This window comes from Larimichthys crocea, chromosome X (genome assembly GCF_000972845.2).
Source record: "Larimichthys crocea isolate SSNF chromosome X, L_crocea_2.0, whole genome shotgun sequence".
Lineage (NCBI taxonomy): Eukaryota > Metazoa > Chordata > Actinopteri > Sciaenidae > Larimichthys > Larimichthys crocea.
In genome coordinates, this window is record NC_040020.1 from 1,294,564 (window position 1) to 1,321,324 (window position 26,761).

At 40.6% G+C, this 26,761-nt stretch overlaps 3 protein-coding genes across 4 annotated transcripts in view; 1 reads left to right on the forward strand and 2 right to left on the reverse strand.

The window, feature by feature from the left end:
* Positions 1-990: 990 nt before the first annotated feature.
* tmem134 (transmembrane protein 134) lies at positions 991-5,752 on the reverse strand. The gene is made up of 8 exons (XM_010752703.3): positions 5,516-5,752; positions 3,444-3,718; positions 3,290-3,360; positions 3,097-3,183; positions 2,923-2,999; positions 2,443-2,487; positions 1,752-1,805; positions 991-1,365 (listed from the first exon to the last, which is right to left on the reverse strand). Exons 2-8 carry the CDS (start codon positions 3,672-3,674, stop codon positions 1,283-1,285), a joined length of 648 nt encoding a protein of 215 aa, XP_010751005.1. The 5' UTR covers positions 3,675-3,718; positions 5,516-5,752; the 3' UTR covers positions 991-1,282.
* A 3,517-nt stretch (positions 5,753-9,269) lies between these two features.
* serping1 (serpin peptidase inhibitor, clade G (C1 inhibitor), member 1) lies at positions 9,270-13,916 on the forward strand. The gene is given in 11 exon segments (NM_001303372.1): positions 9,270-9,367; positions 9,713-9,760; positions 9,861-9,969; positions 10,065-10,226; positions 10,324-10,626; positions 10,763-10,981; positions 11,569-11,712; positions 11,840-12,043; positions 12,126-12,265; positions 12,569-12,791; positions 13,545-13,916. Coding segments are annotated over 10 exon segments (1,800 nt in total). The 5' UTR covers positions 9,270-9,367; the 3' UTR covers positions 13,793-13,916.
* The window catches only part of doc2g (double C2-like domains, gamma), a 41,627-nt gene continuing 28,655 nt past the window's right edge, over positions 13,790-26,761 (reverse strand). For both annotated transcript variants that reach the window (XM_027283288.1, XM_027283287.1), the window contains exons 9-11: positions 22,143-22,224; positions 21,767-21,863; positions 13,790-17,250 (exon numbers count right to left, since the gene is read on the reverse strand). In XM_027283288.1, the coding sequence (XP_027139089.1) occupies positions 17,111-17,250; positions 21,767-21,863; positions 22,143-22,224 (319 nt within the window). In that variant the 3' untranslated portion in view covers positions 13,790-17,110. The remainder of the gene's footprint in view (positions 17,251-21,766; positions 21,864-22,142; positions 22,225-26,761) is intronic.

Here is a 26,761-nt window from a genome sequence, read left to right on the forward strand (position 1 = left end):
AGAAATAAACATGTCAAGCCGATTTATCCCAATTATTTAATCACAAAATCCAGATTTCCCGTCATGTATCTACAGTATGTAATGTGTTGTCTCTTTTTTTATGTAAACCTAAATCTGCAGTCTAAATGTTACACTGTGGTGTGCTACGTGGTTTATTATCACCACCGGTTTCATATCTGAAGAGATTGAGATTGATTTTGGCTGTGAAATTATACCAGCAGGCTGATAATCTTTTTATTTTAGAGGACCTGCATGTCTTGGGTTCCACAGACCGATTTTCCTCTAAAAAAAATGAGCGCTCACAGACTTGATTTAAATAGTTTGTTTAAAATGTGCCAGAACTAATATAGATATCTAGCTGAGATATAGAGTTGACCACAAAATGACAGTGGAGTTCTGCCTGTTGTCTCTTACTGGGTTGATAACTACAAAGAACTCTAAGGGTGTTCTTGACTGAAAAATAGCAGGGCTTCCTGAGGGCCAGGACTGAAAATCACTGGGTATGAAACTGCAATCGAAGAACCATTATCCTTAGAAAAGGTGAGAATGATAAAAGTTACTGCACCTTAACAGGTACAACAAAGCGTGGGAGATCAGTAAGACTAATTCTCACCTACACAATGCTGGGAGTGGGCACAGTAACTGAAAACTGTGCGGGTACAAAATAAATCAGTTGGATTAGTTTTCCAATTTAATTAAACATTATACTAAGGAAGAAATGAAACAATTACTGCTGTAAAGTGGCCTTTGATTTATTAATAATATAAAGTGTATGTAACCCAGGCAACATGATGGCAAAACACAAACAACGCCTACTTCAACTCAAATTCAATCAGAAATATGTCAGGGAACGTTTGCTTTGCAAATGAGGATTTCACCAGAAGCCACAGAGACGACTTTGCCTTTGCTTAATCTTTTCACTTGTAAAACACAAAGTCAGAACCCACCCACGCCTACAGGCTACTGTTTAGGGAAGTCGAATGACACCAATTAAAATATACAAAAGTTTTTATTGTAGTTTCACAGTCATTATTCACACAACAGAAAACACAGGCACAGACCAATCTCCTTCTTTTTTTCCCTCGTGTACACATACAGTAATTTCAGTTCATGTAGTGGAAACATAGTCGAGGCGCTGAGTGGTTGAATTAGTAGTGGTCATTACAATGACAAGAAAAAACAACCATGTGACAATACGTTTTTGTTACGAGTGACAAAAAACAAAACGAAAAAACAATTCATCTCAACATAGAAAAACAAAGACGGAGAGTGTCATGAAACGTCATTTTTCAAAATAAGGTAGGTAGAACAATTTGAAGCCTCTTCGTCCACGGACAGCACAGCTGATGTATATCACATGGTACACTGGAGGAAATAAAGAGGCACAGGCACCGTTACTGTCAGCAAAAGCCCAAGGGCAGGCACTATTACTACAATAAGTCAGATTCTATTATTACTATAATAATAGTTATTGTTATTGTTGCTGCTGTGCATCTTTGTCTCTCTCACACTCTCTTTATATTGTCACCTAAACTCGAACTCGACCAGTCACGACACGCAACCCACAATGAACCGGGTTCTGCTTGAGTTTGTTCCTTGCTACTGTTGCCAATTGCGTGGCTCATGGTTGGCTCTGTTGGGTCTCTGTAAATGTATTATTGAGAGTACGTTCTAGACTTGCTCATTAATTTCTTGGTGCTATGTAAATAAAGTCAAAGGAAACGGTTCTAGAAACCAAATGATCGGTTTACCTCCAGGGATGAAGAGAAGAAATCCAGGTACAAAGAAGATAGCACTCGAAACACCTGCAAGGACAGTTTTCTTTAGCCATGATCCACAGCAGAGCTCACACATCTGTAGGATAAATAACTAACTTCCTGGAGTGTTGTTATCACCCTGAGATTTCCAGGCAGTGAGAGCAGACTCCAGGAAATGACTGCATCTAGGACAATCACTTCAAATGCACTTGTTTCCATGTTATTTAGTCTCTATATCCTGCAAAGGACTTTGGTCTTGCTGCTGCTGCTGCTGCTTCCTCACATCAAACCAGCAAAGGAGAAGAAGATTACGCGGAGAGCCGCCAGGTTTCGTTTGTGCACGGCCAAAATACACATTCATAGTTCACAGTTCTAAATTAGACCGTTTAAATACACACAGAGCAAGACTTTTTTGTTTTTTTGCAATTTATAAGTTTGATTCATTAAATAAAGATGTTTTGTAATTGGTAGTTTGTGTAAAAATGTTGATTTGTTTCTGTTTTGGTTCATTTGTTTCATGAAATGTTTGTTTCTTTCACTGCTTTTCGGCAAAGCTTTTCTTTTGAAATATCCACATCCTTTTAGCTGTACACGTTTCTTAGTAATGCTCGAATTATTGCTTCTAATCTTGTCATTTCTGGACACCAAAATCATAAAGTTTACTGAAATACTGCCTTTTCCTTACCTGCGTTTGGATTCAGCTGTATGACAACACCCGTGAAAATAAGAGCTAAAAAAAAAAAACAATACAAAAATAATTAGATTATATATTATTGTTTTTTTTCATTAACTTGGATATCTCTGGCTAAAAACCTTGTACACAAAGAGGATCAACAAGGGGACAAAGTTCAGCCTGACAAGCACGTTACAACACTGAACAAACTACCGTACTGTGCCGAGCAGAATATTTACATCAAAATAATGAAGTTCATTTCATATTGTCATTCTGAGCCATTTAAATATTCACTTTACATTTTTAAACGTCATTCTATCTACTTCTGTCGCACATTTCAAGCAACTAATCTTAAATTTAAAGAGCCCTTATCACTATATATTATAATTACGACACTAGAATAATCAATGTGAGAAGAAACAGGAGCAGAAAAAGTAAAACAATGTCACCCATCTTGTTGGATATTTTGCATTTATTCTGATTAACGCTTACCAACTCCAGTGATGAGGAGAAGAAACGAAGCAAGGACAACTCTTCTGTTTTTCTTCACCAGCGGATGGGACACCCACCTAGGCGACACATTTTGTTTTTTAGTACCCGTGTTTGTTGTTGTTGCTTTGTCAGTAACGCTTAACACGTTTGTGTGTCTGAGACGTTTGAACTCACCCGCAGCAGTGTGCAGAAAGCTGCGTGACAGAGCTCAAGGTGCTGAAGGACCACTGGGAGCTGCAGTAAGACAGAGTCGCAGGGTCACTGTGGAGAGAGCAGACACACACACACACACACACTCTGTGTCACGTCCAAACATCATGAAAGCAAAAGAGGAGAGCGGATCGATAGCGCTGCCTGTGGGACCCACCTGATTTTGAAGAAGTTATTGAAAGAAGAGTTGCCGTTGCTGCTGCCCAAGGCGTCTTCATTTTCCAGATTCTAAACTCCCAACAGATGAGAAAAGAGTTGCAGTTTCGAGTATGCAGCCAGATATTTGTACGCACAGCAGGGCGTACGCTCACCTGATACTTTAGGTTGCTGTGTTCAAGGGAGCCGGTGGCAGCGGGCGAGGGATGAGTCTGAGGTTTGGAGAAACTTAGAGGACCAAACGTCATCTCCCCTCCTCCTCCTCCTCCTCCTCCTTCTCGGTCCTTGTCTCTGGCTTTCCATCCCTCGGCCTCTCCGTCGGACACGGCTCCCTCCTCGTCTCCCTCCAGCACGAAGGCATCGTCGATACTAAACTGCGTTGCCATGGTGACCGCCTCTTACACCCTGAGGTCCTGCAGCTTGATGCTCACTGTGGATTCAAAATCAATAAACATTAGGTTAGATTCAACTTGATTTTTTTTGTCATTGCACAAAGTAACAAATGCAGCGTAGCATCTAACCAGAAGTGCAGAGTATATACAAGGGAACAAGATATATTACAGCACAATAACAAACAAAGCAAAAAACACACAGGACACATAGAACAAAATACAAAGTTTAACACAATAATACATAACATACACCCACAGTGTCAGTGGCTACAGAGCTGAGTGTCTGTTTTAATTTGGTTTTAAATGTACTGATGGAGCTGCAGCTCTTTATATCGTCAGGTATGGCTTTCACAGAGAAGGCTGATTGCCCAAATGCAGAGGGATGAAATGGTATGGTACAATCTGGTACAGAGGATATTCTGCAGGATCTAACAGAGCTTACTGAGCGAGTACACACAAAGTCACGGAGTGGAGGAGGGGCCAACATTTTATAAACAAGGCACAAATCTGAGAATAATCTAAAATTCTCAAAGCTCAGTAAATTGTATTTTCCCAGTACCCTACACTGGTGGAAATGCATTTGCTTTTTGTCTAGAGTTTTTAGAGTTCGAGAATAAAAGGTATACAGGTATAAATATGAATATGCTATGGGATATATACAGTATATAAATGTTATAGAATATATACAGGGGCGCCGTATGGGGGGGAAAGTTAGGCACACGACTGACAGGGGCCCCCAAAAAATAGGTAAACACCAATATAACATGATTCAACCATCATTATTGAGTATATACATTTCAGATATAATAATGAAATGAATTATCTCTTTGTTTTTACGTGTTTTGGGCAGTAAAAGTTTAATAAAAAAAAGTCCTTTAGCACATTTTAATCTCGCATCAAATAGTGAACTGCAGTGCATACTGTATGCATGTACAAATTACCAGCATGTAAATATTGTGCTAGTACTAGTATTGGACTACAAGACGCAAAACAGTTGCAAGCCTTTGATTAGAGTTATGTGAAGCTTTTGATGGGATAGTTAGGTCCTAGAGATGTGGAGACAACAGCTGCACAGAGGGGCCCAATATTCCTGAATATATATATTCAGGAATTTGGCAGACTTTTTAATTTGGTCATTGATTGGATCCAAATTTGAACTTTAAGAAACATGTTTTAAAAAACGGTTAAAACCATAAAGTACAACTTAGCAAACTATAGAAACTGTCTCTCTTTGGACGCAGCCAAGATATTTATGATTCTTTCTCTTATGTCTTATTGTATTACATGTATTACATTAATATGTACAGTATGAACAGTTATTATTATTAATTATTATAATTATATAGTGCGTGTGAGAGAAACAGATCTCAAGTAAATATAGGCATGAGTGTGCAGTATAAGCGGTGGCATAGGATACACTATACATTTGTGTATTTGTGTATGTTTGACAAACATTCATGATTTCTTTGAGTGGTAACATTCATGATAAAGTTTGTGTGTGTGCATGGCAGGGCGAGACTTTTTAAAAGGACTCCTTTTTGGATATTTAAGGTGGAATTTAAGGTGGTTTTTTTGGGGCCTGGGTATGTCTCTTTAAACATTTACGCGCACGCACACGCTTTTACGCACGGAGCTTCACATGATCCAACTACGCAACATAAATACGCACATTGAGCAAAGCTAGAAAAAAGTTATAAATATAGATATTAAGTTAGAAAACATCGACTTTAAAGCAAAGTTAGGAAAGTTGTGCAGCGGCCGGGTGAGGCTGAGCGGCTCTCTCCATTGTTTGCGTCTTTCCGCTACTCGGTCAGATGACCGGGATGAAAACTTACTGTCTGTCTTCAGGTTCAGTCTTTCTCTCTCCGGGGAGGTTCAAACTCCGCTCCACGCTGCTGAAACTCGGGTCACATGCTTGTACGAGCTCTGGAAACTCTTTATAAAGTCTTCCTGCTGAACTTTGTTTGGTCTACGAGCGCGTAAAACAAGTTTTTGTTAAAGTTTTTACGCCTCGGCTCCTCCGCTCCTGTTTTCCTTTTTTTTTAAGCACCGGCACTCGATTACACTCGTCTGATGATTACGCCCAAAAGAGCTCCTCTGGAGTCAGGACACGTAATCGATTGTCGGTGTGTCGATCGGTTTATTTGCATGAGTAGTACTACTGCAGTAGTACTGTGAAAATACAACAGTACACGTGCATGTTACTTAAGTAAAAGGGTCTAAGTATAACTTAATCCCAAACATTAATATCATTAGATTATTATTGTTGCATCCATTTGAGGTGGAGCTGCATTTGAAGAAGAAGAGAGACTTTATTTAAATAGATAGATAGATAGATAGATAGATAGATAGATAGATAGATAGATAGATAGATAGATAGATAGATGACAAGTGACAACATAAGAATAAAAATATACTATAAAGCAAACTATACATAATAAAATATCAAAAAAGCAATAGTAAATACGATAACATAAAAATAAAATATATAAAATATATAAAATAAAATATATTAAACTTAATTAATAAATTTGTTCACATGCATTTATACAACCACACACATACAAAGGGACATGCACATGTGGAGAGAGGTGGTTGGGGGTGAACTGGCACCCCTCCAGCTACCAGTCCACCTTCCATAATTTGGTCCAGCCAAGTCTCTATATCTTTATTTATAGAGGTCTGCAACTGAGCTGGATTGATGAAAGTTACTTCAACAATCATCGAAATAGCCGCTTTAATCGGCTCAACTCAACTCAACTCAACTTCATTTATAAAGCCCTTTAAAAACAGCCGCAGCTGACACAGATAAAATAGAACATGAAATATAAGACATATAAAACAAAGAACAATATAAAAACAATAATAAACGATAAAACAATGTTGAAATAATATTAAAGCAAAAACAGAAACAGAGTCTCATGCTGGGTTAAAAGTCAAGGAATAAAAATGGGTCTTAAGACGTGTTTTAAAAATGGACAGACTTGTCTAATGTGTAAAGGGAGGTCATTCCACAATTTAGGACCAGCAACAGAAAAGGCTCTATCCCCTCTGAGCTTCCGTTTAGCCCTTGGTAACTCCAGGAGCAAGGGCTAAACGGAAGCTCAGAGGGGCTAATCAATTAAGCGACCGATTATTTGAGCTCTACGTGTAAATATAGTCAGGTCGAGTAGTTTAATCTGCAACCAAACGTCACATTTTATGAACTCTTTGTATGTTTTGTATCACAAAAATCTGTGACTCGATCAGATGACTGATTATTTGAGCTCTACATGTTAATATCGATAGGTAAAACAATGTCTTTGTATATTTTGCATGCATTTATTTTATCTCTACGTGTAAATATTGTCTATGTGCGCTGTGATGGGCTGACAACTTGTCCAGGGTTTACCCCGCCTTCCACCCTAAATCAGGCTTTTGCTCTAACCCCAACGTGACCCTGATGAGGAGAAGCTGTTACAGATAATGCATGGATGGATGGAAATATTGTTAGGTAGAGTAGTTTAACGTACAATAAAACATCAAATTTTATAAACTCTTTCCATGTTTTCTATGCAAGAATCTTGTAGGAGAATTATTAAACTCCATGTTTTCTATGCAAGAATCTTGTAGGAGAATTATTAAACTGTTGTAGCTGTTATGTTCATAGATTCATATTAATTTTGGCTCTCGTCGCTCAGAGACAGAACATGCTGTCCTGCCTCTCATCAAACCATCAATGACTCACCGGCATGCAAGGACAAGAGAAAGTAACAAATGTGTGAAATAGATACATGAAACTGCCAACTTGAGGTCATGCCACCCAAATATTGTGTGTTAAAAAACTTTGTGCTGAGGGAAATCAGCAGTAAATCCTGTACCCTTGCTGTGTGCATGTACTGATTCCTAAAACTTAATGGAAAGACTCGAGTGACTCTGTCATCCTTTGGTAAACAGAAGCTGTTACAGATAATGGATGGATGGATGTAAATATTGTTAGGTGGAGTAGTTTAATGTGCAATAAAACATCACATTTAATAAACTCTTTGTATGTTTTGTATGCAAGAATCTTCATCTGTAACTAAAACTATCAAATGTAGTAAAAAGTACAATATTTCCTTCAAAACTGTAGTATGAAGTGGTATGAAAAGAAAATCTAAGGACTAAAAATGAGTGGGTAAGGTCCAGGTTGAGTGGGACACTTAAGGTTATAAATAATGAACCATGTAAGTGTTTGTGTAAGTGTTGATGATCACAACAACTGACTGTGACATTTTCTTGATTGGAAAAATGTCACGGCTTTGGGCACGGTGCCACTTTTAGGACCACCTCACCAGGTTAACCTCATGGCACGCATGCTGATAAATGCTCTTTTGCAATAATAACTCTAGAAATCAGTCAGTTTTTAACCAAGCATCTACATCTTTCATAAAATAAGTAGGTAATAGGAGTAAAAGCAAGAAGGGAAATTATCTTTGAATAAAAACACAGCAAATAGAGAAAGGTCAACTTGTTAGGTTATGTTAAGGCTTGACAATTTGATGATCTTTTTGATCATTTGTTCTTTTAAACAAAGATATTTTAATTCATATTATCTGTTCATGTGCATGTTTTTAAATCAATTCTGCTCCTTATTTTCACCGGGCATGTTGAGGGAGGTAAAAGAAGACCACTTTAGTGTGAGTGGTCAAACGTCGAAATCAAACACTGCTGTTTTATTTTGGTTATTTAATCTAAAGCAGACATATAAAAGTAATGCAGCGCCAGATCAATGTACAAAAGTTAAGCTGTGGGCTATAGAAACTGCATCTATTTAAATGAAATAGCCTGTGGTTAAACAGATTGTAATACATGGAGGATTTGAATAGATGAATATCGCCTGGAGCGAACGCTTCACTTTGAGTAAGTGTGCAGGTAGCTGGTATAATCTGCTGTCACACCTCCTCCACTGCACCTGCAAAGTTAAAGTAAGGTTAAGTGAACTGTCTAAAAACTACACTTACTGCCAAATCATAGTGGGTAAAAACACCAGCATCTAGAAATTATGATAGGGCCAATACTCACATTAAAGAGTAGAAATGTGCTAATTAATTTAATGACTCCATTAAAACATTTATTGGCACATCGCCTACGTTGTTTTGCTACTTTACTGACATGTTATGAATGATGTCCACGTATGTGGCGACACAAACTCAGCTTGTGTTTACTTTCCCTGTCTCTGTATAACACTCCACGCAACCTTTGTCAAAAATTTTATTACGTAAAACACTTGAGGCAACAACATTTTATTATACTAATTGGAAAACAGCCAGGGTTAAACTGCTTATCCACCCCCAACTACACTATAACTATGTTCCACTTGTGAAGATGTTGTGATCATGTACTGTACAAGCACTAATATCATGAAAATAACATAAGATATCTTTGCTATTTTTTTAAATTTATCTTTATTGTCTTTATTTTTATTTTTTATCTTCTCACTTCACATGTTGCCAGCATGTGAAATCATGTGATTTCCAGCAAGTCAGAAGAGCTGCAATAAGCAAACAAACATCTCTGAGCCAACAATCACAGATTAGTCATTGTTGGTTGCAGGTTAGGGCAGCAGGCAGTCAGAGGTGGTGGATGGAGTGAACGGGCTCGGATGTGGCAGAAATATTAAAACAAAAACTGGTGACTGAGTTTGGATACGTTTGGAAATCAAAGAGGTGAGTTATTTCTAAGTTTTTCTAACCACTTGTTGACTAATCACTGAAGCAAAGCGACAATATATTATGTATTACTGTTATTAACAGCCACACGTAATCCTCTGAATTTATATTTTTAAGGGATTATTCTCTGACATGATTTGTATTTAATGCAAATTGAAGCAGTAGCTACAGATGATCTCAGTCTGAAATGTTTTAATAGTGGGGAATATCACCTAGTGTCACAGATTGCGCCATATATTGATCTTTTTTTTTTTCACGGCTTGGTGCCATGTTCATTTTGAAATCCTCACTTGGAAAAAAACAACTTTATCAACTAGCTGATCTGATTTTCACTCCCTTCAGATGAAACTTCAGGCCGTGCTTCTCCTCTTGCTGCAGCTCACCTTTGAGGTACCTGAGAAATAATAACTGTACTCAGCTTTGGCAGAATGTCAAACAATATCTTCCACAACTATTAACGTAGCTCGTTTATTACTGTGTTTCTGTTTAGCTTTCATCATGCACACATCTCCGGGTGGTACCAGGCGCCACTCTGGAGCTGCCCTGTCTCTCCATTCAGACTGAATTCACTGACGGGGCAATCATCTGGACATTCAATGGTTTAATTATATAACTTTCATTAAATAACATCACTATTCTCACAGTGCACAGTTCTATATTTGCCCATTTTGACCTTCTTTTTTTTTTAATACAGATGAAAATGTAACCACTCAGTCGCCTGGCTCGATTACATTTAAAAAGCGTGGCTTGCTTCTCTCTATATCTCCTGTGACTGACGCTCACGAGGGCAAGTACATGTGTTTGGTAAAAGACAGCACTACTGAGATAATAAGGACATACCACGTTACAGTCGAAGGTGAGGAACAGATACTACTCTGTTTTAAAATCTGTTCAACATTTCCAATATCCTCAGAATCTGAAAAGGTGTGAAGTGTTTGCGTCTCTCCCTACAGCAACGTTTGGCTACGCCATCAAGGTGAACAAAGGCACCAACGTTTACCTCCCGTGCCATTTCCCACCTTCAAGCCAAGTCAAGGCCAATGCACTTTGGTTCAAAGAGACGGGAGTTGGCCAGAGAATACAGCTGCATCCTGGAGACGGTTCAACAGATGAGGTCGAGAGACTGGAACAGCTTTATCCACTTGACCATGATCAGACTATCGTACTCAGAGAGGTGCTCATGGAGGACGCTGGAAGTTACACTTGTGAATCTCCCGAGAACAAGAAGCTGAGCACTGTAGACATTCTTGTTGAAGGTAAAACTCAACCTTATCCACCACTCATCCACGTACTGCTATGCTACACAGATTTTTGTTACCCATAAACTAAATCTAAAACGAAAAATACAACATTTATGCACGTTTTTTAACCATCTGCTTATCTTTCTTCCAGTTCCTCCTACGCTTCCTCCTCACTCGTGCAAGATTGAACACACCGCGCCATGGGAGCCCTGCCAGGACACGAACAGTCGCACTGGGGAACCCATTCTGCAGGAGTCCCTGACAGAGTTCTCCACGAAGCTGTACTCTTTGCTCAGACAGTGGCAACCCTCCAGCAACTTGCTCTTCTCTCCTATCAGTATCAGCGCGTTACTGTCCCACTTGTTGTTAGGTATAAAGCAAGTGCCTCATTTTTTAAAGATCATTTTGATAATTGTCTTCAAAGAGAATTGGTTAATAAAGTCCTTAAAGTTGACATATCCCATTAGAAAACACAAAAACAAACTTATTTCTTCCTTTTTGATGAATTTCCCAGCTGTTTTGGGTCATCACTTATCATGATTTGTCACCTTACTTGTTGAAGGTATAAATTCTTTATAAGCGGTTACAGATAATGGATGGATGTTATATATTCTTCATCTTTTCCAAATGTCTATGCCTTCAGCAGGACACAGACACTAATGCTTTGCTGATTTCAGTCCTTTAATGGGATTTCTTGACATTAAAAAATAGATAGAATAATAAACAGACTCATCTTTTAGGATTATTTAGTCTAACATGCAACATTGTCCCGTTCTTGCCTGCGCACCAGTAAGCCAAGATAAACTTTATGTGACTTAGAAGTTCAATTAAATGTGTCAAATGTCATAGAAGTTTTTTCCTTTACTTTATGTTAAATGTCACATTTCTATCTCTGTATACATTGCAATACATTTCTTTTTATTTTATGACTTATTTTCTTCATTCTGTTACCTTCAGGTGCGAGGGATAATGCCCGCAGAGCGATTGAGCGGGCCGTCTGTGTGCCTCACGACTTCCACTGCGTTCACTTCCAGATGAAGAAGCTGAGGGAGAAGTTGGCCGGCTCTTTGCAGATGGCTTCTCAGATCTTCTATGACCGACGTATTACAATCACACAACAGAAATGCAGCCGGAGAGATAGATTGCAAAGATTTTGTGTGCATAAAGAGCAAAAAAAGGGGATCTGTATCTCTGCAGCTCATCGTGGTTTCTCTGTTCTCTTTCTCAGAAATGAATCTCAGTGAGTCATTTACTAACCAGTCCATCCAGTTTTATGGAGCGGAGCCCGTCCGACTGCTGGAATCCGGCGAGGAAAGCAAACAGATGATCAACAGCTGGGTGGCAAATAAGACCAACAATAAAATCAAGCATTTGGTTGACTCCGTACCAAGCACTGCACAACTGATCCTGCTCAATGCTGTCTCATTTAGTGGTCAGTGAAGTGTGTGTGTGCACATGTGTGTGTGTGCATATGGAAATGGTGGAAACTAATAAACCTTGCATGTGTGCATCAGGTCAGTGGAAGGTCAAGTTTGAACTGAAGCCCCAGAAAGGACTTTTCTCCAAACTGGATGGTGATCTGATAAAGGTGCCCGTCCTCTATCAAAAGAATTACATGATGCCTCTGACGTACATCGCTGGCCTAAAGGCACAGGTAACTAACGCCCACCACTTATTGATATTATCATCTCTTGTCCATTGATAATAAACATCCATAAATACACCTACTCATCACGAAAACACTCGGATGTTGAACAGAACTTGCCTAAGACTCATCACATTTTTAAAGTTTTCTTCTGCATCAAAGTAACCCAGTGATAGTTGGATGTACGTGCATTGGTGCTTTGCCAAGTTTGCCAAATGTGAACTAATATTTAAGGGTCTTGGGGGGTCGCAGATGTCTCAATTTTGTCTGAGGAGACCGGTAACACCTGGATTTTTTAAATTTTGCCAACAGGTGGGGAAGTTTGCTCTCACAGATGACAGCAGTCTTTATATCCTGCTGCCTCCTACCAACACAGCGACTCACCTGCAGACGGTGGAGCAGAAGATGACGGACACGGCTCTGCGTGAAATGATAGAACACATGAAGACGGTCCCTGCTGAGGAGGTCGAGGTCACTCTGCCCCTAATCAAGCTGGACGTCCAAACAGACATGAACATACTTATCAAGAAATTAGGTTCGTTTCGGTTCTTCCTGTGCTTTTCTTTTTTCAACGTATTCACATCACAAAATCGATACAATTTACGCTCTCAGCGTTCGTATTACTCTCTCTACCAGCCAGTTGTCAGACATTCAAGCATAACTCGCAGCTAAGTGAGCCGAAACCAAAAATCAGTCCCAGATTTATTCTTGTCTGGCAGCCTCTTGCTCGTTCACTCTCTCCTTTTTTTCTTCCCAGCTCCCTCCTCCCGTCATCCTCTTCGGTCTCTTTGCCTCTGTCATTATGTCCATAAAGGCTGCTGGAGCAGAATTATGTTGCTCAGTTCTGGTTCTGGCACGACACAGGCTCTGCTCCTCATTGTCAGCATTCGTCCACTCCCCATCCATGAAAACCTCCTCTTCCCCAGGGCTACACAATCACTACCACACCCCTCGAGTCCACAGTCCTGGGGACAAACTGAGCCAACATTAACTAACACCGGCTATAGTTTGCAGAAGTTTCATTTACTTTCCATCAGGAAACTCAGTCAAAAAAAAAAGGAAACATTTTCTCCATAAAATATGATCCAGTTTCACCAAAATCAGAGAAATAGTTGGTGGTGTGTGCCGTAAAACTTTACGTACTTCTTGCAGGTTATTTTATTGTTGAAAAGTTACACACAAGTTGCTTCAGGTCCCAGTTGTGATATATGTCTATATATCTATGATCCACTTACTACCTATCACTTTCCCTACCATCACCTTTTCTAACCTCTTTCCCTCCCACCAGGTCTGTCATCACTCTTCGAGGGTGCCAATCTGTGTGGCCTCTATTCTGAAGAGAAGGTAGTTCTGGACGATGCCAGACACAGAGCCTTCCTCGCGCTGACCGAACAGGGAGTCGAGGCCGGAGCCGTCAGCAGTTTCACCTTCTCTCGCTCCTTCTCTTCCTTCTCGGTCCTGCGGCCTTTCATCCTGCTGCTGTGGAGCGACCAGGCCAACGTGCCGCTCTTTATTGGCAGAGTAACCGAGCCATGAGGGAGGCGAGACAGACAGGATGTTAAAGAAAGGCATTTCATTATCTTGTGCTGTGCTTCTTATCCAAGACCTGACATAACACAGTATACATTCAAACAATTAAACAATAAAACAATCCCTACGAGGATTAATAAAGTACTTATGATTCTGATTCTGAAATTCAGTGCCAGTTTTGCTTCAAGTAGTTCATATAGTGAGCGTAACATCCATACAGGCCTGTATGTGCATTGTTTTAAAAGGCGATGATGAATAAACACACTAACACACCGCGTCAGTGGTCTTACTTTTGAACAATTAAACACAACGTGGATCATTAAAAGGAAAGACAGACGACCACTGAAACAACTTCAATTTATTTTTGCGAAGTAGTTACACAAACCCACCACAAGATGGCAGCCACACTGTGTGATTGACATTGACAGTGAATGCACAGGGGGACTGCAGTAGTGAATTCCCAATCTCATCCGCCCCTGCCCTCCTGCATCATTACCACTCAATTTAAGGAAGACGAGTGTCAAAACCAGTGACGGTAAAGGTTTTTTTTTTATTTATTGGTTTTTCTTTGTTAAATCAATAGCTTGCTTGATAAAGCAACTGAGCAAAAAATACCCTGAATCATCATATTCACAGAGAAACAAAAACACACACTGATGGTAGGAGACTGAATGGATGGCATAGACTGTAAACACATCAGCATTCAGAATGATCAGCTAAGGTTGCACTCTATTATACAAGCTGATAGTGACTGCTAAACATGCAGCTGTATTGCAGATAAAATGATTACATAAGCAAAGTGGGGTCAATAGACAAGAGTCAGAAAAATTCGGTGACTGTAAACAAAACCAACCCGATCCAGGAGTACAGGAATAATCCACCATCCAGCCAGAAATGTGAACTCTATTAGATCACTGTCACCCGGCCTAGCCCCAATCAAAGTACTGAGTATTCCCAGAAATGCATCTTCGATGCTTGGATAACATGATAATGTTGTTGTTTTGGTTTGATTATCTCACTGCCGACATGCTGGGTGTATTTTCGATGTGCATAGAAAAAGTACAGAACAAACCCACCATCCTTTCCCTAAAACCCCGTCTCGTTAAAGTCATTTACAGTCGAACTGAGGATGTGTTTAAACAGTTAGTTTAGTTCCAAGCTTTTATAATGCCCGAGCCCTTTTTTTTTTGTTGTTAATCGAAACCTAATTCACCTCTGAATGGATCCATTTTTTTTTTTTGTCAACGCTGAGACACAAGGTTGTTGAAGGACACCAAGAATATGAGCAGCCGGATCGATTCAACAGTTAGAAAACTCCCGGAGGCCACTGACCGACTGTGGGTGTGCTTTTGTGAACCAGTGTATGGCCAGAGCTGTAGTGATTGATGAACTAGGGAGGGGCGTTGAAACGGGGTGGGAGAGTACATCTAATATCCCAGCAGGCAGTTGGACAATTCAATGATAGTCTAGCCCGTATACACCATCAATATGCAGAGGCATTATACGCATGTAGATGAAGTGTTCGGCTGAAGCACAGTTCTCCAATATCTTGGATCCTGGCTTGTGATTATCAGCTGTCCCCTGCTGCCAAATGTGTTTCCATGCAGGGTGTAATCCCATTTTAAATTGTAAAAGGGGTGGCGGGGTGGGGAGGAACGAGGAGGAGGAGGAGGAGGAGGAGGGGTTTCTACTACAGTTTATCTCGGCAGGCCATCCTGTGCCACAGACATGGACACAGTAGTCCCTGTGGTCTTGTCTCCTGTCTAGAGGATGAAATATATGCCACTACAGGCCTGATATTTAATAGGTCAGAAGTAATGGGATGAATGCGACATTGATCACAGCCTCTCTGACGGTTCATTTAGATCCTTCTCAGCGTCTCAGGGTGTACTAAGGTGGATTATGGCGTATTTTCAAACTTTGGGCAGTCGCATTTTCAGTAAATAAAAAGACAAGACAAATCAAAATGCCAGAATTTTCAAATGAATACATTATTATTATTTTTTATATATATATATTACCCTGCAGGGAGCAAATGTTGCATCATCTGTAAACTCTGTTTGGAGCAGAATTGGAGCCACTGAGGTAACCCTGCTTGGATCTTGTTGAAATCTAGTTCATAATGCTGCGGTGAGAGTGAAAGCACAAACGGTGCCTCCTAAAGCAATATCCGTTCTGTCTGCGCGTGGACACACACACAACTTCAGCCTTTCATCGGGAAAGGGAGCAGTCGGTGGTTAGATACCGAGATATATTCCATTCTTAAAGTTGCTCAATGACTGTCTGGACATGGAGGAAATGGATGGCAAAGGTCTGGGACACATGATTGACGGCTGGTCATCCAGCCAGGAACACTCACACCACTGAGACTCTCTCTCTCTTTCTCTTGTATGTGTCTTTCTTGTCCTTTGTTATTATTTCTTCACACCTCTGTGCTTCTGGAAGTGGATGGAGACTTTTTTTTTTTTTTTTTGTGAATGGGGCATGACGTGAATGCCGGAGTACACGCACTGCACAGACGGAAAATGTAGGCACTCGTATTCTCGTAGCCCTCATGCACACACACACACACACACACACACACACATACATATACTGACACGTTAATGTCTCATATGAAGGTGTATAGAAAGCCACTGTCACTGAAAGACAATGAAAGACATAAGTACACTGAAACGGTAAAGGTACAAATCCACCAAATGGATCATTTTGTGCTTTATAATACGGTGTGTTGTTTTGCATCAGATCAACAACCACTGAAACAGACTTCTCATAAACACCCCCCTCTCCTGTAACTATAATACCACGTCATGAGTCACTAGGGTGCACGTACGTTTGGCCCCCGTTCACTGAATGAATCTTTGAGTACATTAATCTCAAATATCCTCGTTAGGTGTTAAGTTTCGAATGACAGAATATGAGCGACTTCCACGATACAGTAAGGTCTAAAGCACAATTTTTTTGTGAGTATTGTTTCGTTACGTCAACACTTTAATGAGGGACATCGTCACAATTTGGTTTCACCTTTAGAAAAAAATACATTTTTAAAAAATGTATTCAGATACACATCGTCACCATCACTAATATTAGTATGAATGTCATATACTAATACTCGGCGCTGTAATTATTGGCGTTATATGATGGATTTCATTTTCAACATTATTATTATTGCATGTTTTATCCTTTGCTCCTGTTACTGCTTTACTAGGTCTCTGCTGCCAACCATCTTTCAATGAGACAAACAGTGTGTGTGTGTGTTAGTGTGTGTGTGTGTGTGTGTGTGTTTAGGTCTGTTTGGGTGCATTTAATGTCTTGTCTTGTAATCTAGTCCGGTTTGTCACCGCTCGGGGCTCCTTGCTGTGTGAGCGTATGCCAGTGCTCCACTTTCTTCCCTTTGTTTTTGAGACATTCGAACCAGTGTTTGAGTCTCTGTCCACTTGCATTGATGCCCAGCTCGACTCCACCTGCAAACAGAGCGGACGGAAACAGAGGAGAAGAGTCAGGAGACGCCGATCAAAGGGGACTGAAGCTGTGAGGAAGGAAAGAAAGAAAGAATACTGATATAACAACATCAAAAGTCTGCAGAAAAGGTGGCCCTGTGACTGATGTGTTACATTATTAAATTGTTAACACTAATGAATCAGTGCTAATGTGATATAGCCAAGGTGGAGCTAGTTTCAACATCTTTACATACATGGTTCACAACCTAGGGGTCAGGCTCCTCCAAAGGGTCATAAGATAAATCTCAGAGGTTGTGAGATGATTAATGTTTTCTTCATGGACCTTCTTTTTCTGTACTCTTTGCTTTTTTTTTTTGTGAAATATTAAATAATTCAGTTTTTTGGCCTCAAAAATGTAAGAAACCTTGAAATAGCTGATTTATTTTGGTCACTGATGCAGTGGAAACAAGTCGTAAAGAAACACAACATTGACATTGAACCATGTATCTCCAATCATGATGGTAAAGCACACCCTCTCATGTAATATTGCTTAATTAACAGTTGTAATCAAGTCAATAGGAACTGATAATTATTAATTTTAATGTATGTTTGCATCAGGTGAAGCACAGAGTGATGTTTTGTTGCCTTCGGCAGTGACAAAGAAACATTATAACTCATTTGGAGTCACTTGATCAACATAAGACCAGTGTTCACTCTCTTTTAGCTCTGTATTTGGTCTCCACCAACTCCTGAGGGGAAACATTTGTCTCTTTAGCTGCTCGATGTTCAACAACTATCCACTAATTACCTCTCTCTGCAGTTTGGTGTTCTGCAGATTGTGTACAGTATTTTTCGAGCCTTTTCACTGAAAACAGCTGCTCGTTGTTGCCGATATCGGCGCTATGAGAGCGGCGAACCGAAAAATTAAAAGTTGTGGTTCGAGCAGCTGAACTGTGAGCGGAAAACTCCCTACAAAGCTCCATCCGAAAAGGAGCTGCAGACTGACTGAGGTGATAGTTCTCGGATGATGAGTGACACCTTTTACATTGTCACTTTATTTTCACATTTTCATGCTTTAAACGACACCATATGTTACGTTTAATGATAAATGTCTTTGGTGGAACTATGAATAACTCAGATATCTCGAATGTGACAAAGAGCGCTGACTAGATTCTGCTTTTCACAAGCTGAAAAGGTCGAGAACAACGTGTAGTGACTAGCTTTCTGCCTTCAGATCGATGTAGTGGAGTATAAAGGCATCAGAATATTACAAAAAAACAAGAGGACACACCGACAGACATTGTTGTTTTCTCGTTAAAATCTAATTTTCAATAATATGTAATAATATGAGCTTCAGCACAAATGCACATCAACATTTCGCGGCAATAAAAATTATTATTATTTGACTGGCAGACGGACATGGAAGCAAAGAAGGAAGCAAACAGACATTTGAGACAAATTCCTCCAGGCAGAGAGGAAGAGAGATGAACGTGTAGCTGGGGAATCACAATGAAGAGAGATTTAGATAACGAGAGATCTATTGAAGGACCATGGGGGTAATAAATATGCAGAGAAGCAGGAGATGACTCAGGTGAAAGTGAGCTGATGTGATGGAGGCGTTGGTAAAGAGGCAGACTGTAAGACAGAGAGATGCAGGCAGTTGTCACACCGAGGTTATTACAGAGCCATTCCCTCGGCTGCGATTGCACGCTTAATGGAGCGTGAAGTTTTAAACACGGTATTTTGGCAATGCTGTCTTCTAACAGCGCCTTGGAAAACGACAGCCGCGAGCAAACAAGGCTCGATTGTTGATCTGCATCTCATCTGAACACTGCCTGAGATGCTGCTGCTGCTGGGAGGAGAGCCTTTAAGTGTTTCCTATCCAGTATCCTCTTTAACTTTGCTTTCGTATGCAGACACACACACACACACACGCACAGACACAACTCGGAGAACAGGTTAAAACCTGTTGACAGAGTTTCGATAAGATAATCACGCACGAGGCTTTGTCTCCTCCGCTCCATGCCGCCCCCCGCCCTCGCAATACTCCCACCACCTCCGAGCAGAGATCGATGGAGTGTTCTCTGAGCCTGCGGGTTGCTGGTGACAAACAAACGGTCAGCCATCCTGACATGCGTAGGGGGACAGAAGAAGGATGAGGATCCAGAGCCGGGGGGAGATGACAAGTAATAGGGCGAGGCTGACACACAGGGCTGGCGAGCAGGTGTGCATCAACACATGCGGCAGGTTTCACCCTGTTCTCTTAACGCTTATTTTTATCGCTTTCCAATGCAACACTTCTGTCTCGTTCAAGCCAAGCGGGCACGTACACAAGAACTTATGTGAACTAAGAATCAGAACTGTAGACCCGAAGGCATCAGTCGACTTCAAACTAACTTCCTGACGACTTCCTCCTTTTCTTTTATGAGCTGTGTTCAACAATTTCTGAAACTTTCCCTCCTTCAAGTGTGGCTCTTTGGAACATGTACAAACACTTTTATCCCGGACGTGTGCGGATGACACGTCAGATGAACAAGTTTATTTGAAGCATATGTGGTTTGACCTGAGATTTGAAGACGGTTTTACCTGGTTCACATGTTAAACAGCACCGGGCATGCCTTACGTAGCCACATACCTTGAAATTTGAATCATAAGGCTGATGCATTGAAAGGATTTGGTATCGGTAATTAGCATTAAAGCTCAAGCACAGTTTGGATTGCAAACTGTTCCAATGACCTGAAAACCTTTCCTAATTATCAAGACTTGTGATTTGCTCTCAAGAACTTAAGACTTGAATTGAAACTCGTTTTGAAAATAATAAATAGATGTGACTTGGACTTAGACCCCCCAAAAAACTGCTTGACTTAAGAGTAATGATGCACAAATAGCAGAAACTTTTCGTGTTACAGAATCTGATACCACAGTTCAGCCTTGAAATTTTAAAAGGTCGATGCATTGAAAAGATAGTTTTCGACAGTTGGCATTAAAAACTCCATTTGTGCTGTTGTGATGGCAAACCGAGGTTGACCAATGAGGTTTGACCTGACCTGAAGATTTGTATCTTCCTTGCAATTTTTTTTTCTCACTGGAACTTTGTACTTGTGAGTTGCCCTCAAGGACTTGAGACTTGAATTTAAAAATAAAGAGATGTCATGTTTGGCTTGCTGCAAAAACTTCGATCCGATACCTCATTTCAGACTTCAGACTGAGTACCAATCCAAACTCGTTGGAAATATTTAAGGCAACATGAGGCCAGGGAGTGCAGTGACACTAAAAAACTGATCAGCCACCCACTGTGACTACATGCATGTCTGTAATTTATAGCTGAATCACTGCATTTTATAACGACATTGATAAGAAACTATAAAGAAACTCGAAGCCAATGCACGTTTTGAACTCTCGATTGACTTGACTTGCACCAAAACAAACATTTTTCGGCATCTATATCGTCTCTTAAGTTTCTTCAGCAGTTGTAATGTGTTTTCTGTGAGCTAACAAACGTCAACATCAGTCAACTTAAAATCAGAGGTTTAGACGTGCTTCATGACGAAGATGAAATTTCCCGTCTCTCTTCGTGCATCGATCTTTCTCACTCAAGTCCGCTTGATTTATTGTTTCTGTGTACATTTTTCCTCTCATTGTTAAATTTTACCTCTCTCCGCGTATCTCTGAAAGCTCACCTTTTACCATGTCACATCGTCTATATCTTCTGCCTATTAGGACACTTGTTAAGGCTCTCGCTCTTACAATAGTGCACAGGGATGGTGCTCGCTCTGCCTCTTTATCAACTCCTTTTCTCCATTCTTCTTTGTCTGTGTCATTTTTCTCCCAGCCCCAATTAACATAACTGGCAGGCTCGCTGTAGCTAAACCTGTAATGATAATGGTCAGGGGAATGGCTGGCTGTTATCTGGGGTCGTACGTTGGACCGATGGCCTTTTCTCCCAGCGGGGCTAATAACTCACTGGGCTTATCTAAACACAGGGTGTCTCCCACCCAGTGCCTCATGCACATGTACACACACACACACATTAAACAGAGTAAAACGCTTCGATCTGAAAGGCCTTCAAGCTCGCAGGGTGGTAAATCCATTCTCACTGTGGCTCCCTACTACTTCCCCATCACTCCCTAAGCTCCCGAGTGCTCCGTCGCTGTGATATACACACCACGCCACCCCAAAGCTGTTTAACAGTCTGACGAAGGAGCAGCGATCTGATGTGCCAAGTCCACCAAGGACGAGGATCGAGAGGGAACGTCTTCCTTTTTCATTTCTAAAGCCTTCGCATTTCCTTTTCCACTCAAACTCCCCGTTTGCTCGCTCAATCTTTCTCTTGGAGCCTCATAATTACTCCTCATCTCTCCTCATTTTTTTAATTTTACTCATCTCTACGCCCACGCTCGCCCTCGTTTTTATGTTTTCTGCAATTGCACCACTTCATTCAAACAGTCTTGTGCAGTCATCTATTTTAGCTGCTGATGCTGCTGCTGCTGCTCTTTCGTCTCCACTCCTCCCATCCACACCTCAGTTTTTCTGGGCCTACCTATGAAGTCGTTGCTCATTCCTAAGTCGTAGTCCCACACAGAGATCTCCAGGGTTTTCTTTGCCAGCTGGTCCAGGGATACATCATATGAAAACTCCTGTGCAGGTGGCACACACAAGAGCATATTTATATCAATGATTCATAAAGATGAGTTGAAAGGAACTGAATGCGTAATTTAGTGCATTTTCAGTGGAAGCATGCAAATTGATGCTGGAGAAGGAAGTGTCAGATTTGAAGTAATTTTTTTTTGGAAAGGTGTGCATAATTGCCACATGCATGCAAACATCAGATACACTACAAAACTTTGTTTTGAGCTCAGCAAAGGAATCAAAAGAAGTTGCCAGGTGTGCTGTGGATGTTTGTAGAGCAGTTGTACCTCATTGAATTCGGGGTTGAGAGTCTTTTTCTTCACTGTAGTCTTGTACTTGGACTTTTTCCCCATATCTGGCTGCAAGATGCTGAGAAAAAGAGGAAAAGAGGGAACGCTTAAGAGGAAACAAAGTCATCAGGGTTCTACTGAACCTCGGCATGAAAATGTAACAGTTTGAACGTTTGGGAATGCTTGGGAATTATTCACTTTCTGGCCACTTTGTATCCCATATTCCTGAGAGAAACTGAGCAACCTCTGAGCAGCACAGGACAAAAGGATGTAACTATAAATAAAGATTTTGAATAATGGAGATCCTCAAATGGATTTTAGCTTTCAAACAAGGTCAGAACAATCATTACTTCTGAGATAAATAAAGGGAAGTAATTAATCCATTACTGTTTTTAATCTCTTGCCCTGCCGTGACAGCGAAAACAAAGCAAGACAGGATATGCAAAAAAAAAAAAAAATCTCTTTCAGAGATAATTGCGACCCAGAACAAAGTGAACAGAGCGAAAAAAGAAACAGAAAGAAAATGAGACGGAGAAAGACAGTAGACCATAGCAAGATCATAATCATGCCGGTGTTGGAGGACTCTACGCTCTGGTGAAGAGACAACAGAAGGATCGCTAGAGGGCAATGAGAGTCGTCATCAGCATAAATTCCAAGTCAAGATGTTCAGACGGTGAGATATCTCACTCTTCCGCCAACCCACCCTCCCCTCCCTCTTCTAGTGACGAATCCTGGCGTGACAGCTGATGCATGAGCTGGGCTCGGGGTTGTCACTGCAGAGCCGGAATCAGAGCAAGTGAAGGATGGTGGGACGGAGGGGAGGAAGGAACAGGAGGCAGAGGAGGAGGAATTGACAAAAAGCAAGGTGGTGGCATTAAAACTCGAGGCAACTGTACATTGCTGACAATGTCATTTCTCATGAAATGAAATGATTGGGCGAAAGTTATTAGAGGCAATCGAGACGTCAGTCCTCCTTCCTGCTGTTGACAACTAACTTAAAGATGCAAACACAGATTTACTGTCAGACATGACTCATTTCTTCAGCTTTGTCCGGACCAGGACTGACCGAGGGAGCCTCGGTATCAGAATATATCCAGATGTCCTGACTGCAACCTTACAATTTCATAACTAGGCAAAAACTACCAACCGAGAGTTTCAGAATATGGCTAAAGCAACATTGTGTGACTTTTCCAACCATAATAACCATAACCTGCATTGACAAGTAATCTGGTGAATGGTGTTCCTGTTATACCCACTAGGAAGAAGTATGTAAGTCACACATTACCAACAATTTCCATGATTTTGGTGAAACTGGATCATATTTTATGGAACATTTCCTGATGGACAGTAAAGTAAACTGCTGCAAACTAGCAAAACACCCGCCTGTTGTTAGAAAAAGAAGGTTTTCAAGCCTAGGGCGAATGCTGAAGGGCAACAGAGCCGGTCTTGTGCCAGAACTGGAGCTGGGCAAGTCGGCATTGTAACCAGCGCTCAGCAGCCCAAGAAAGGACGAAATACCAAAGAGGATGTTGATGGGAGACGCTGGAAGAGATTTTTAGTCGTTGACGAGAGCTTTGTGAAATAAAAGGCTGCAATAAGCTGGGATTCTTGAAAATACATACATTTATATGCAATGTGGCTCGGAGGTAGTAATCCCTTCCAGTCTGCATGTCCTTGGGTAAGATACTGAACCCCAAATTGCTGTGCCATCGGTGTGTGAATGTGCATGAATGGTTATCTCCTCAAACTGATGAGCTGTTGGCACCGTGCATGGCAGCCGATGCCATCAGTGTACGAGTGAATGAGACGTACTGTAAAAGTGCTTTGAGTGGCTGGAAGAATAGAAAGGTGATATATAAGTACCGAACTGCTGACAACTCACACACCGACATACTCATGTACACTTTGCTTTAAAAGTTCACAATCTAGAGAAGTTGGGCACAGCTGTATGCCGTGTCATATGTTATTTATCTATATATATATTCTCTTATATATTATATAATATATATATATATATATATTATATACTCTATATATATATCTTATGAAGCAATATCCACATTTAGCTGCTGAAGACTCATGCATATATTACCATAAATCAGTATTTACATATATATATATATAAGTATATAAATATGCTGATGAGAGTGCAGCGGGTGGGTTGGTTGATGAATATGCATATAGGTGGGACACGTGCATGTGGTGTTGTCAGCTGGTGCAGCTATAACCTTAAATATAACATTATGACTAATGAGAACATGCTGATCGGCTTCAGGCGAATCAAAGATGGGGATCTGGAAATTACACAGAGATTACATGAGCATGTAAAAGTGTTTACAATTCTTGATTTCTGCTAATCTTAAAGTATTTTTCACAATATCCAGTAATTTATTTTCTCAGAAACATGAAGAACATGGATATATATATTATCTTGTGTAACAGTTTGTGGTGATCCCTCAGTTTTTACCAGACTGGGAATCATCGTGTTAGAGAAATAATGAAATATAATAAAGTTAGATAACAGGGATGATTATATTTGCATTCAAAGCTTTTGGCTTTAAAAGTTTGGCTTCATGAAAGGGCTCTGAATATTATTATGCAGCAGTCACATCAAAGTGACATCCGCTCCAAAAGTTACTGAAAAAGGAATGAAAGCTCTCCGAGCTAACGAGCTCGGTGCAGGTCATTTAACAGAGTCATTACCTTAGCCCACTCGCTAAAGGGACAATAAGTTTGCTTTGTTCAGAAGACATAATTGGACCATCGACTCCTAATAACTGTCGGCTAACCGCTGCTCTTTGGTGGAACAGTTCAGTACATGGTGCCAGACGGTTAATAAGCTAAAAAGGCTTCTTCTATTTTGGACTCTCCGGCTTTCCGTCCCGTCAAAAAGGTCAGCTCTGTCATCAAGGTGCAATGTCACATGTCAAATTTCATCAGAGTTCAAATCTATGCAGAAGTGTCTGGCTGATTAATTTTGCCTCCTCTTGTCCTCTGGTCCTCTGCTCACACGGAAGTTAATGGCATTAATTGATTTCACCCCAATATTTAATTATTTTAAATCCTGGTGAGTCCTTAAAAGTCTAAAAGTTTCATGTTTACTTTATTTATCTAGCACTTTAACACAAAGACAGACACATGAATTTAAAAGATAAATAAATATAAAAGTCGGAGAATAAAAGTGGGTCATACGGTGAGTTGTAAAAACACCAAGAAAACTATTTTCCTGCCTTACTCTGCCTCTGATTGGTTGAACAGTCAGAAACACAGCCTCTGACTGTTCAACAGGCTCAAGCCAAGAGATTACAGCATTGAAAGTGGGCAGCTAACAAACAAGTGGCAACCTCCGTGGCTCGAGTCAGTCTCCATAAGTCCCCATGTTAAAAAACTTCACAGCAGAAATAAACATGTTTACAGCCTGGTACAAAAAACAGTTTTGGTCTCTGTAGCTAATTTCCCCGTTCATGACAACTGTACTGAGGGTGAATTTATAAACAACTCACCTGTTCACATTATATTAAAGCTTAAAGTTATGAATAATGAAGGGTATGGTCCTTTATGTGGTATTTGGTGGCTTATTTGAGCAACCAGAGGCGGGACTGCCATCACGACGGCATCCAGAGCAACCGCACTCACATTCAGTCCCAGAAAAGACACTGGAGTTCAATGCTGGATCAACGCCGGTCACTACTGCACAACCACAAGGACATGTTGTTTCTCTGGTTAGAAGTCATCCCATCGCTTCATCCCAAGTACAGACTAGTAATAAATCTCCTCTATCATTATAGAGCCGATCCATTCAAAGCCATTCAGTCAATGACGTTACCAAACAACTCGCCGTCACGAGTCACAGGCTCCGTTAGATGTTATTGTATTTTAAAAAGGTCATTTTCTCCACATGCTAATCAGCGTTTATCCTCCGAAATACCTGCTGCTCATGGTCAGGCTGCCTTCACGAGAAAAGAGACGGGCAAAGAAAGAAAGGAATCAATTGAGAGAGGCAGACAAAACAAAGCCTCTGTTTGACCAGCAGCGTGTGAGAGGGAAGGTGGAAAGCCTTGGGGACATCTCAGCCTGAGCTGTGCCAAATCACATTTTACATACGGGGTAGCAATTTCCAGAGTAACAAAAACGCGATTTGACAGCACAACATTCTTTAACAACAACAACAACACCACAAATACAAATATTTCCGTACGGCGGCAACCGAACTGAGCCCGAATTAGTGTAGAGAATTCAATGTGAGGAATAATTCACACCATGCAAGGCTGGTCCACAGAGATAGGGAGGATTATCCCTTCAGTTTTTGTTAGCTGTCTCCTCTTAAAAAAGTAGGCTGCTCACTGCAAAATAGAGTAAACTAACCAGATATTTCTGTGCTGTACACATTCACTATTCTAGTCACTCTACTGACTGATAGAGTTTACATGGATTGATAGTCCTTCTTTATAAAGATGACAATGTTTAAACACATAGCTTCAAAAACATCCGCCTCAACAAAACCTCGAGCTTATTAGATTTATATAGTATTTTGTTCCACTGTGTGCTGTGGGTGCTATATATTATTATAGTCAGCAGCTCACTTATTACATGCCGCTCATTTTATCTTATAGCCT

Excerpts from the sequence above, each read along its gene's own strand:
- tmem134 (XM_010752703.3), bottom strand. The coding sequence starts at position 3,674 with ATGGCAACGCAGTTTAGTATCGACGATGCCTTCGTGCTGGAGGGAGAC. Across the intron at positions 3,361-3,443 it reads ACAGCAACCTAAAGTATCAG|AATCTGGAAAATGAAGACGC; the intron begins GTGAGCGTACGC and ends TTGGGAGTTTAG. Across the intron at positions 1,806-2,442 it reads ACAGCTGAATCCAAACGCAG|GTGTTTCGAGTGCTATCTTC; the intron begins GTAAGGAAAAGG and ends CTGTCCTTGCAG.